Genomic DNA, 12972 nt, shown 5'->3' with positions numbered 1-12972 from the left:
ACTGGCGTACATGCCCGCTCGCACGTGCGCACGCGGACCTACAAACACATGCACGCACGCACACATATACACACCCACACACACACACACACCGCAGATAAAAGAAACGACATAGATCATGTCATTTTCAAAGCAAATACGCCTAGCCTGTTTAATTAAAAAAATAAAAGAAAAAAAGGTGTACTCTAGTTGACTACCTAACGTCGTGGTCAAGTGGTTGTCTCGGACTGACGTCTGGGGGACTGTGGATACGAACCTCATCAGAAGTATAACATTGGGGCTCGAAAGGGAAGACTTAGACTATGCAGTTTGTGAGCCATCGCTTTCGTGAACGAGCTTTTGAGAAGACTTAGACTCTGCACTTTGTGAGCCATCGCTTTCGTGAACGAGCTTTTGAGAAGACTTAGACTATGCAGTTTGTGAGCCATCACTTTCGTGAACGAGCTTTTGAGAAGACTTTGACTATGCAGTTTGTGAGCCATCACTTTCGTGAACGAGCTTTTGAGAAGACGTTCTATGCAGTTTGTGAGCCATCACTTTCGTGAACGAGCTTTTGAGAAGACTTTGACTATGCAGTTTGTGAGCCATCGCTTTCGTTAACGAGCTTTTCAGAGAGTTGCACAAAATTCTTGACCGACACTGCAAGTATCTGTATTTTCCGGGTCTGGTTAAAAACGGAATTTTTTTGTTTGATATGAACTGAAGCCGGCGAAGAGTACAGTCTTCTATCAGGAAGTGCAGGAAATAATTTAACAACCAGCGGTCATTCATTCGGTTTTTTGTTGTTGTTTTTTTAAGAGAAAATAAACACACAACCAAACAGAACTCCCATTCACATACAAGATACGCGTTTCAGTTACGTTTTTCCTTCTCTTGTGTGCTCCTCAACCCGTGCACCATGTCATGTGTCTTTTCGGCTCACTTCCGCTTTCGTTTCGTTTATTATTACGTGTGTTCAAGTGCATGCATTCGCGTGTGCGTTCGTGTGCGTGTGTGTGTGTGTGCGCGTGCGTGTGCGTGCGTGTTTTGCACGCGCGCGCGCGTGTATGTGTGTGCGTGCGTGCGTCCGTGCGTGCGTGAACCCATAACTAGTTGGCGGCCTTGCGTGCCCTGTTGTTAGTCATACTGACCATTGTTTCCATGTCCCCCCATCTTTTCAAACTTCAGACTTTATTATGTCCTCATAAGAAAAAAAGAAGAAAAATTCATTTTGAGCACGTGAAAACAGAAAACACAAGCCCGCGCGTGATCTCCCACCCCTGTAACCTCCCCTTGTCACCCATCCCTATTCGCAAACAAGAAACTCATTTGCTAGCGTCTCCCCCACCCCCACCCCCCGGCCCCCGCCCCCTCACTCTCCTTCTCCGACCACCCCAAGCCCCCAACACATTCTTGCACAATGTTGTCACACCAAGTTGCCGCTTCAGTAAAACACTGACCTCTGTCAAAGAAAAAAAAAAGGGGGGGGGGGGGGGGGGTGACGCTCCAAGAGAAAATACGAGAAGAAAAACTACAAAAGAGAGAGAGAGAAAAAGAAACAAGACAGAGAAAAAATATACACCGAAACAACACACGCGCATGTACAATCACAGACACAAACGCGTTAATTAACTCATACTTTCCACACCTATGATTAGACCATGTCAACGTCCTTTGTGTTGTCAGTCAAGAGGCTGAGGGACGTGGTGGCCGTCGATCTCAACAATAGTAATGATGGGGGAGGGAGGGGCAGGGAGTTTAGTTTGTGTCCTGAACACGTTCAGTCAGAACTGACACCGCTGAACACCGTTGACAAAAGCCACGCGGCAGCAGCGTAGGGTCGCCTTCGTCGGGTGTCCCAGTGGCGACCAGACATCGATAACTCGCTGAGATGTCTTCTGGCGCTGAGACTGCAGGCGAACCAGCCCAGTTATAGTTGTGCATGGGGGCTTGAAGCAGGAGAGGGTAGGGGAGTTGCGATCTAACAAAGGCACGAAAAAAAATGGGACATATTTTTTTAACCCCAGAGTATCTGTTTGCGTCTGAATAAAACACAACGACCAGCTGCCTTTTCCCAAGATCTTGATAATTTGAAAAGAGGACAGTAATTGCTTAGAAATTTCAGGGGTCAAGACGTAAGCATTCTGAATTACTCCACAGTTTCTGTTTCATTAGAAAACGATCACAATTTGATACTGCGGTGCATATACGATCACCCCCTGTTTCTGAGCGTGTGTATGCGCGCGTGCGCGTGATAAACTGAGGTCCCTTGTGCAGCACGCACTAGGCGCATTGAAAAAGAACCCATAGCCACAATAGTGCTGTCCTCTGGTAAAATTCTGCTGGAGAAATCCACTCTGATGGGAAAACAAATATGTATGCATGCACGCAAGGCCTGACTATAGCGCTTTGGGTTTATGCTGCTGCCATGCATCTGCCTAGCAGATGTGGTTTAGCGTATATGGATTTGTTCGAACGGATTGACGCCGCCTTAAGAAACTGAAAAACAACAACAAAAAAACACTGAATTTCAAACACAAAGAACGGTATTCATTTCATTTCAAATACAAAGATCGGCATACATTTCATTTCAAAGACACAGAATCACCTGCCATGCATGTGATATAATAACAAAACGTTGGGTGTTCACCTCAACATTGCAGTGCAGCACAGCAGCTGCAAGCATTATGTTCGAACTGCACACTCATCCTTTCTAATGTTTACGGTAACCCCTCCTCCTCCCCACGCCCCCCCCCCTCCAACACACACACACACACACACACACACACACACACAAACAACAACCGTTGACTCTTTTTATCACGTCAGAGCGAGATAAGAAGCGGAGATGGAGGGGGTGGGGTGGGGGCGAAGGGGATACATTAGTGATCAGCAGCTGCTGGTCCAGCGACCTGAGGACTGGATGAAAAAAACAACACACAAACGCACACACACACGCACGCACGCACACACACACACACACACACACACACACACACACACACACACACACACACACACACACACACACACACACACACACACACAAAACAACAACAAAAAACCCACCTCTGTATGAGCATACTCCTTCCCCCTCTTTTCCAAAATGACGTGACTTCCACTTGACCTGCTTACAGGCTATAACCACCCCTGGTCTCCAGTCTTCAAGCGACATTCTTGCCAGCAACTCTCTTGGACCTCCAACCCTTCAGTACCAGACCACAGAAACCTTTGGAAACGGTGAAGGAAGAACAACCATGCTTCGTCTGATCCTCGTTTCCCTGGCTGTGGCGTGTGCCAGCGCCATGGTGTGCCTGCCGCACTCCTGTGACACCGTGGAGTGCCAGGAGGTGACGGCCGAGAACTGCGTCGAGGGGACCATCGTCAAGAACGGCGGCTGGTGCGGCTGCTGCGACCGGTGCCAGCGTCAGTTGAGTGAGTCTTTGTGTGTTTGTCGGTCGGTGTTTGTGTATTAGTCTGCTTGTGTGTTTGTATCTTTGTCTACCACTTTCTCTGTGGCTTGTGTGGTTGCTGTGACCAGGGCCGGTGTTTGTTGGGTGAGTCTTGTGTTTGTGTATCTGTGTGTGTGTGTGTGTGTTTTTCTCCCTCTTCGACAGGACGGCTGCGGTGACCGGTGACAGCGTCAGATGAGTGAGTCTTGTGTTTGTTGGTCGGTGTTTGTGTATCTGTCTGCTTGTGTATGTCTGTCTACCATTCTCTCTGTAGATGGTATGTTTGCTGCGGCCAGTGCCAGCATTTGTTGAGTGAGTCCTTGTGTGTGTGTGTTTGTCGGTTGGTGTGCATGTATATATGTCTGCTTGTGTGTGTTTGTGTGTCTGTCTGCCACTCTCTGTGTAGACGGTACGGCTGCTACAACCAGTGTCATCATCACTTGAGTGAGTCCTTGTGTGTGTGTGTGTGTGGGGGGGGGGGGGTCGGTGTGCATGTGTATCTGTCTGCTTGTGTGTTTGTGTGTCTGTATCTCCCTCTCCCCATTGCTGCTGTCATGAACAGTGCTAGCGTTTGTTGAGTGAGTCTGTGTTTGTGCATCTGTGTGTGTGTGTGTGTGTGTGTGTGTTTATCCCCCTGTAGACAGTACGGTTGCTGTGACCAGTGGCAGCGTCTGTTGAGTGAGTCTGTGTTTTGGTTTGTCGGTCGGTGTTTGCATACCTGTCTGCTTGTGTTTGTGTGTCTCTTTCTCCCCCTGTGGGTTTTAGGGCTTCTATGACCGGTGCAAACATCAGCTGAGTTAGTCTATGTATCTGTCTGCTTGTGTGTTTGTGTGTCTGTCTGCCACTCTTTCTGTGGCTGGCGTGGTCGCTGCGTGAGTGAGTCCTTGTGTGTTTGTCAGTCAGTGTGTTTGTGTATCTGTCTGCTTGTGTGTTTGTGTGTCTACCACTCTCTTTATGGCTGGTAGGGTTGCTGCGACCCGTGCCAGCATCATTTGAGTGAGTCTTTGTGTGTTTGTTGGTCGGTGTTTGTGTATCTGTCTGTGTGTTTGTGTATCTGTCGATTTGTATCTTTGTCTACCACTCGTTCTGTGGCTGGTGCGGTTGCTGCAACTGGTGCCAGCATCTGTTGAGTGAGTCTTTGTGTCTTTGTGTGTTTGTGTTTTTCCCTCTGTAGACAGTGCCGCTGCTGCGTCTAGTGCCATCGTCAGTTCAGTGAGTTCTTGTGTGTTTTTTTGTCGGTCGGTGTGTTTGTGTATCCGTCAGCTTGCGTGTTTGTGTATCTGCGTGTTTGTGTGTCTGTCATTCTCTCTGTGGCTTGGTGCGGCTGCTGCGACTTGTGCCAGCATCAGTTAAGTCTGTGTCGATTTGTTATGTCAGGCCAGAGGTTTTCCTCTGCTGTTGGTAACTATGTAACCCAGTATGACCTGTCCCTTGTGGGGAGTCATCTGACAAGAAAATCCGATCTGGAAAGGGATGGGCTCCGTCAGACTGCACTTGCCCAATAAACGCCGCAGCTTATAAGAAAGCTACGCTGGTATGGTCCAGTAACGAAATCCAGTGGCCTTACTAAAACAATCCTAGATAGGGATATATATGTATATATATATTTTGTCTATTAAACTCTGTTGTCCCTTGTTCTGCTTGAAGTGAAATGTTGGAATGGGGTGGTGGTGTTACCATCAGTGCGATGTGAAGTAACTCTGCTATACCTTGTTGTACTTGAACCCAGCATGTGAAGTGTTGGGGGGCGAATCCCTTATTGGGTGAACTTTTTGAAGGAAGGTGGCGGAATGGATAAGACGCTCATCTAATACAGTGTTCGCGAGGGTCTAGATTCGATTCCCGCTCTTTTTCATTTCTCTCCCAAGATGGGAAATAAAAGTGAGCGTCTTGTCATTCGGGTGAGACGATAAACCGAAGCTCCGAGCGCAGCACGAATTTGGCACCCTGAAAAAGAACCCATGGCAACAAAAGTGTTGGCCACTGACAAAATTCTTTAGAAGAAATCCACTCTGATAGGTACACAAATAAACATGCATGCACAAGGCCCGACTAAGCGCGTTGGGTTATGCTTCTGGTCAGGCATCTGCCTGGCAAATGTGGTAGAGCGTATATGGAATTGTCCGAACGCAGTGACGCCTCCTTGAGAAACTGAAACTGACGTGTTGGGATGGCCGGGGTGTTGTGGTTGCCCGTAGCGCGTTGTGTTGAAATTGTAGTGTACCTCGTTACACTAACCCAGCATGTGAAGCGTTGGGGATGGTGGTATATATATATATATATATGTGTGTGTGTGTGTGTGTGTGTGTGTGTGTGTGCGCGTGCGCGTTGTGATGTGTGTGCGTTGTGATGTGTGTGCGTGCGTGTGCATGGGTGCGCGCTTGTGTGTGTGCGCGTGTGTGCGTTGTGATGTGTGTGTGTGTGTGTGTGTGTGTGTGTGTGTCAGAGGAGGGAGACAACTGCTTCATGAACATGATCCTGCTGGGACTGCCTGCCGACGTGCAGTGTGGCCCAGGGCTGGTCTGTGACTCCCACACCTTCACCTGCAAGAACCTGCACGACGCTGTCAGGGCCTCCCATGGTCAGTGGGTTTGTTGTTGTTTGTTCTTGCTGGTGGTGTTTTTGTCGTTGTTGTTGGTGGTGGTGGTGTTGGTGTTGTTGTTGTTGTTCTTCTTCTTCTTCTTCTTCTTCTTCTTCTTCTTCTTCTTCTTCTTCTTCTTCTTCTCAGTTCTTCTTCTTATCCTTGTTCTTATTGTCCTCCTCCTCCTCTCTCTTCTTCATCTTCTCTCCATTCCCCTCCTCTTCTTGTTCTTGTTCTTATTATTCTCCTCCTCCTCCTCCGCCTCCTCCTCTTCTTCTTCTTGTCTTGTTCTTCTCCCACCCACCCCACCACCTTGTTGTTGTTGTTCTCCTCCTCCTCCTCCCCCTTTGTTCGTAGGCTGCAACTCCTACGTTCTTCTTCTTCTCCTCCTCCTCTCTGACATTACCCCCTCTCCTCTCTACCATGTCTCCATGTCTGTCCGTGGTATATCTGACAGTGCGCACGTGCGCCGAACACCTGCAGGAGGTTCAGCACCAGCCCCATCTGTTGGGCCGCTTCACCCCTGCCTGTGAGGACGACGGCTCCTACTCCGCCCGCCAGTGTCACGGATCTCAGTGAGTTTGCACGTGCAGCCAACGGTTTACACACACACACACACACACACACACACACAGTGGAGTGTTGGCCTAGAGGTAACGCGTCCGCCTAGGAAGCGAGAGAATCTGAGCGCGCTGGTTCGAATCGCGGCTCAGCCGCCGATATTTTCTCCCCTTCCACTGGACCATGAGTGGTGGTCTGGACGCTAGTCATTCGGATGAGACTATCAACCGAGGTCCCGTGTGCAGCATGCACTTAGCGCACGTAAAAGAACCCAGGGCAACAAAAGGGTTGTTCCTGGCAAAATTCTGTAGAAAAATCCATGTCGATAAGAAAAACATATAAAACTCCACGCAGGAAAAAATACTATAAAAAAAAAAAAAAAAAAAAATGGGTGGCGCTGTAGTGGAGCGACGCGCTGTCCCTGGGGAGAGCAGTCCGATTTTCACACAGAGAAATCTGTTGTGATAAAAAGAAATAAAAATACATACATACATATATGCAAAATACAAAAAGTATTTATTCAGTTTTTACAGGCCATCAGACCCATATGAACAAAGGGGTAGACAATAGTAACCAGGAGACATTCCAGGTGATTTGGTATTCAAGCACGCACAATACATACAATACTAGTATGCTTTTTTGCAAAATTATTGGAAGGAACACTGCAGTTATACAGATCTGATCTTGTGTGTGTGTGTGTGTGTGCGTGCGTGTTCACGTTCACGTGTGTGTGTGTGTGTGCGTGTGTGTGTATGTGTGTTCACGTTCACGTGCGTGCGCGCGGGCTTACACGCGCCTAAGAGTGTTTTATTGTGTGTGTGTGTGTGTGTGTGTGAGTGCGTGTGTTTGTCCGTGTGTGTGTGTTTTGTATGTGTGTGTGTTTGTGATCAGGTGCTATTGTGCCGCACCTACCGGAGAGAAGATCTTGAGCTACCACTCCCACATCGCCGACTCTTCCGACATGGACTGCCGTGAGTCGATGCCCGCGTTTTTTGTTGTATTCAGTGCCATTTCTCCCATCAGAACACATCCCTCTCTGCCTCTCTCTCCCTCAGGGCGGGGACAGGCTGTAAAAAAACCACACCAGTGATAATCTATTATCCTCGAAATAAAGAATTGTCTTGTCTTGTTTTGTCTCCTTCCCACTCCCTCTCTCATACACTGTGTCTCTCTCCCTCCCTCCGTCCCTATCTCTCTGTGCCTGTATTATGTGGGTGTGCATATGTCTGTGTGTGTCGTGGAAGCTGCGATACATAGTGTGTTTCTACATATTTGTTGCGTATGTGTGTGTTACGGGATCTGCGATACGCGCGTGTGTGTGTGTGTGTGTGTGTGTGTGTGTGTGTGAGTGATTATTATTATTATTATAATTTTATTCATGTATAATCATTATCATTATACTTTTTTCTTTTTTTCTATCTTGTTTCATTTTCCCCTCACAGCCTGACTTAAGCGCGTCAGGTTACACTTCTGGCCAGACATCTGTTTAGCAGATGTTGTACAGCGTATAATATGGATTTGTCCGAACGCAGTGACGCCTCCTTGAGAAACTGAACGGACTTGAACTCTCTGCCTCTTCATTCTTTGACCCACCTCTCGTTTCTTATTTCTTTTAGTTATATATGAAGAGACTAAATAGTGAAAATCCTGTATCGGAGGTTCAGGCTAAGTTTGTATCGACTGCAACAAAGAAGAGTTGAGTTCATGGCCGTTTGAGCTTTGATTATATTGACCACAAGACGTTGCCTGTTGTTGTATGTGTGTAGCAATGCAGGTTTGATTAGAACATCAGCGTTAGAGTGACCCTCTTCATGATTTCTGGGGCGGGGCCTCCTAGAATCGGGATAAAATATCCCACAGGAAACTCCACCCTCCGCTCCCACCGCCGCCCCCGAATCTTTTAACTTTTTTCTTATTAGAAGCCCTTTGTTGTTTTGTTTTCTGAAACTGAAATATCCCCATTACGGTCCGAAACTGATGTCGCCATTCCACTGTCTGTCTGGTGTATTAATACTGTTCTGCTTTCTGATACAGAAATATCCCCATTGACAATCAGAAACTTGGGGCCATTCCTCTCTCTCTCTCTCTCTCTCTCTCTCTGTCTCTGTGTGTCTCTGTCTGTCTGTCTGTCTCTCTGTCTGTGGTGTGTGTGTGTGTGTGTCTGTCTGTCTGTCTGTCTGTGCTAGTGGCACTATTCTGTTTTCTGAAACTGAACTGAAATAGTCCCTTGACCGAAACTGATGTTGCCTTTGCACAGTGTGTCTGTTATATTGTCATCGCTATGTTTTCTGACAAGTGCATTTTCACTGTCTCACTGTTCCATTTTCTGAAACAGCTCCTTGACAGAAACTGGTAGTGCTTTTCCACTGTCTCCATGTTACAGTGTCATTTATGTTTTATGAAACCCAAACTCAACTGAAACCACCTCCTTGACAGTCAGAAACTTGTGGTGCTTTTCCACTGTGTGCCTGTATGTCTTCCCCTTGACATGACAGTCAGAAACTTGTGGTGCTTTTCCACTGTGTGCCTGTTTGTCTTCCCCTTGACAGTCAGAAACTTGTGGTACTTTTCCACTGTGTGCATGTATGTCTCCCCCTTGACACTGTATGTGGAGTGATGGCCTAGAGGTAACGCGTCCGCCTAGGAAGCGAGAGAATCTGAGCGCGCTGGTTCGAGTCACGGCACAGCCCCCGAAATTTTCTCCCCCTCCACTAGACCTTGAGTGGTGGTCTGGACGCTAGTCATTCGGATGAGACGATAAACCGAGGTCCCGTGTGCAGCATGCACTTAGCGCACGTAAAAGAACCCACGGCAACAAAAGGGTTGTTCCTGGCAAAATTATGTAGAAAAATCCACTTCGATAGGAAAAACAAATAAAACTGCAGTCAGGAAAAAATACAAAAAAAATGGGTGGCGCTGTAGTATGGCGACGCGCTCTCCCTGGGGAGAGCAGCCCGAATTTCACACTGAGAAATCTGTTGTGACAAAAAGAAATACAAATACAAATACTCAGAAACTTGTGGTACTTTTCCACTGTGTGCCTGTATGTCTACCCCTTGACAGTCAGAAACTTGTGGTGCTTTTCCACTGTGTGTCTGTATGTCTCCCCCTTCACATGACAGTCACAAACTTGTGGTACTTTTCCACTGTGTGCCTGTATGTCTACCCCTTGACACTCAGAAACTTGTGGTGCTTTTCCACTGTGTGTCTGTATGTCTCCCCCTTCACATGACAGTCAGAAACTTGTGGTACTTTTCCACTGTGTGCCTGTATGTCTACCCCTTGACACTCAGAAACTTGTACTTTTCCACTGTGTGCCTGTATGTCTACCCCTTGACACTCAGAAACTTGTGGTGCTTTTCCACTGTGTGTCTGTATGTCTCCCTCTTGACATGACAGAAACTTTAGGTGCTTTTCCACTGTGTGCCTGTATGTCTGCCCCTTGACATGACGGTCAGAAACTTTAGGTGCTTTTCCACTGTGTGCCTGTATGTCTCCCCCTTGACATGACAGTCAGAAACTTGTGGTGCTTTTCCACTGTGTGCCTGTATGTCTTCCCCTTGACAGTCAGAAACTTGTACTTTTCCACTGTGTGCCTGTATGTCTTCCCCTTGACAGTCAGAAACTTGTGGTGCTTTTCCACGTGTGCCTGTATGTCTTCCCCTTGACAGTCAGAAACTTGTGGTGCTTTTTCACGTGTGCCTGTATGTCTCCCCCTTGACACTCAGAAACTTGTGGTGCTTTTCCACGTGTACCTGTATGTCTCCCCTTGACATGACAGTCAGAAACTTGTGATGCTTTTCCACTGCCTGTATGTTTTAGTGGCATTGTTTTGCTTTCCCAAACTGAACTGAAACGTCCTCTTGACAGTGAAACAGGTGTTGCCCGTTGTGGTGGCACTGCTACGTTTTCTGAAACACACTGAAACTGATGCTAATCCCTTTCTGTCCCACCCACTCCCACCCCTCACCTCCTCCTCTTCTAATCTCCCCTTCCACTACCCAACTTGCAGACTGTGCCCGTGACCAATACGCCTACATGCAGACTGGTCTGATCGGCAAGCTGTTTTACTGCACGACCAGCGGCAACTACCGCACCCACGCCTGCATGGGGTCCGTGTGCTACTGCGTGGACCAGCAGGGCAACCAGAAGGAGGGCTCCCCGACCGTGCAGATCAGCCAGCTGGAGTCTCTCCACTGTTAGCCAGGAGGTGCACAGGAGGTAGGTGGGTGTTACGTCGGTAACATGGAGTCTGTCCACAGTACGATACAATACAATCCGATCGGAGATTACAGGTCAGGTGCATTCTGTTGGTTACAGCAGTTAGGTGGATGATGCGTCAGTGACATGGAGTCTATCCAGTGTTAGCGAGGTGCAGGAGGTGGGTGGGTGATATATCAGTAACATGGAGTCTCTCCACTGTTACAAGAAATTAATGGGTGATGCATCAGTAACCTGGAGTTTATGCAGTGTTTGTGAGTTACAGGAGGTAGATGGGTGATATAATATCAGTAACATGGAGTCTGTCCACTGTTAATTACACGAGATATTTGGGTTATACATCAGTAACCTGGAGTTTCTGTACTGTTATGTGAGTCACAGGAGGTAGGTGTGTGGTATATCAGTACCCTATAGTCTCTCTTCTGTTGGTTACGAGAGACATTTGGGTGGTACATGTATTAGTAACTTGGTGTTTCTGCACTGTTAGCTGCATGAGGTAGGTGGGAGATTAATCAGTAACATGTCTCTTCAGTGTTAGCGAAGTGCATGAGGTAGTGGGTGTTACGTCAGTAACATGAAGTCTATGCACTGTTAGTTATATGAGATGGGTGATATACCAATAACCTAAAGTTTCTGCACTGTTATTGAGTTACGGGAGGTAGGTGAGTGATGTGATCAGTAATATGGAGTCTCCCCACCGTGTTACAAGAGATAGGTGATACACCAGTAACCTGGAGTTTCTGCGCTGTTAGTGAATTAACAGGAGATAATAATTATGTGGGTGATATACCAGTAACCTGGAGTCTGTACACTGTTATGTGAGTTACAGGGGGTAGGTGAGTGATATATCAGCACCCTGGAGTCTCTCTTCTGATGGTTACGAGAGGTATTTGGGTGATACATCAGTAACCTGGAGTTTCTGCACTATTAGTGAGTTAAGGTGGAAGGTGGGTGATATATCAGATATATGGAGTCTCTGCTGTTTTGGTAAGAAGAGATTAATGAGTGATGCATCATTAACCTGAGGTTTTTGTACTGTTAATTGCAGGCGGTAGGTGGGAGATGAATCGGTTACATGGAGTCTCTCCAGTGTTAGCGAGGTGCAGAAGGCAAGTGGGTGTTACGTCAGTAACATGGAGTCTCTCTAGTGTCAGCAGGAGGTACAGGAAGTATGTGGGTGATATATCAGTAGCCTGGAGTCTTTCTCTGTTGGTTACGAGAGGTATTTGGGTGATACATTTAACATGGAGTCTCTCCAGTGTTAGTTACAAGAGAGATTTTGGTGATACGTCAGTAACCAGGAGTTTCTGCACTGTTAGTAAGTTAAAGGAGGTAGGTGTTTCAGATGAGGAGAATCATTTGTGTTGCGGTGGGTATTTTTTGTCGTTTCAGATGTCTGCCGGAGAATGATTTGTGTTGTTGTGTTGGTTTGTTTCAGATGAGGAGAATGATTTGTGTTGTGTTGGTTTGTTTCAGATGAGGAGAATGATTTGTGTTATGTTGGTTTGTTTCAGATAAGGAGAATGATTTATGTTGTTGTGGTGGTTTGTTTCAGATGTGGAGAATGATTTCTGTTGTGTTGGTTTGTTTCAGATGTGGAGAATGATTTGTGTTGTGTTGATTTGTTTGATGAGGAGAATGATTTGTGTTGTGATGGTTTGTATAAGGTGAGGAGAATGATTTGTGTTGTGTTGGTTTGTTTCAGATGTGGAGAATTTGTGTTGTGTTGGTTTGTTTCAGGTGTGGAGAATGATTTGTGTTGTGTTTGTTTCAGATGAGGAGAATGATTTGTGTTGTGTTGGTTTGTTTCAGATGTGGAGAATGATTTATGTTGTTGGTTTGTTTCAGATGTGGAGAATGATTTGTGTTGTGTTGGTTTGTTTCAGATGTGGAGAATGATTTGTGTTGGTTTGTTTCAGATAAGGAGAATGATTTATGTTGTTGTGGTGGTTTGTTTCAGATGTGGAGAATGATTTCTGTTGTGTTGGTTTGTTTCAGATGTGGAGAATGATTTGTGTTGTGTTGGTTTGTTTCAGATGTGGAGAATGCTTTGTGTTGTGTTGGTTTGGAGAAACCCCTGTTGATGTTGGTACCCAGCTCCGACCCCGACTTTCTCCCATTGTCCCCGCCTGTTTTGTGAACGTGTGAAATAAAAGTTTTTGTAATCGTTAAAAAAAA

At 46.7% G+C, this 12972-nt stretch overlaps 1 protein-coding gene across 1 annotated transcript in view; it reads left to right on the top strand.

Moving 5' to 3' along the window:
• The window catches only part of LOC143290288 (uncharacterized), a 20194-nt gene extending 7222 nt beyond the window's left edge, over positions 1-12972 (top strand). The window contains exons 2-7 of the mRNA XM_076599638.1: positions 3117-3414; positions 5878-6012; positions 6470-6587; positions 7465-7544; positions 10586-10794; positions 12831-12972. Of these exons, the coding sequence (XP_076455753.1) occupies positions 3117-3414; positions 5878-6012; positions 6470-6587; positions 7465-7544; positions 10586-10776 (822 nt within the window). The 3' untranslated portion in view covers positions 10777-10794; positions 12831-12972. The remainder of the gene's footprint in view (positions 1-3116; positions 3415-5877; positions 6013-6469; positions 6588-7464; positions 7545-10585; positions 10795-12830) is intronic.

Source organism: Babylonia areolata, chromosome 15 (genome assembly GCF_041734735.1).
Source record: "Babylonia areolata isolate BAREFJ2019XMU chromosome 15, ASM4173473v1, whole genome shotgun sequence".
In the NCBI taxonomy this organism is placed as follows: Eukaryota; Metazoa; Mollusca; class Gastropoda; order Neogastropoda; family Buccinidae; genus Babylonia; species Babylonia areolata.
Note: the sequence above shows the minus strand (reverse complement) of the source record. Positions and strands in the feature narration are given on the sequence as shown.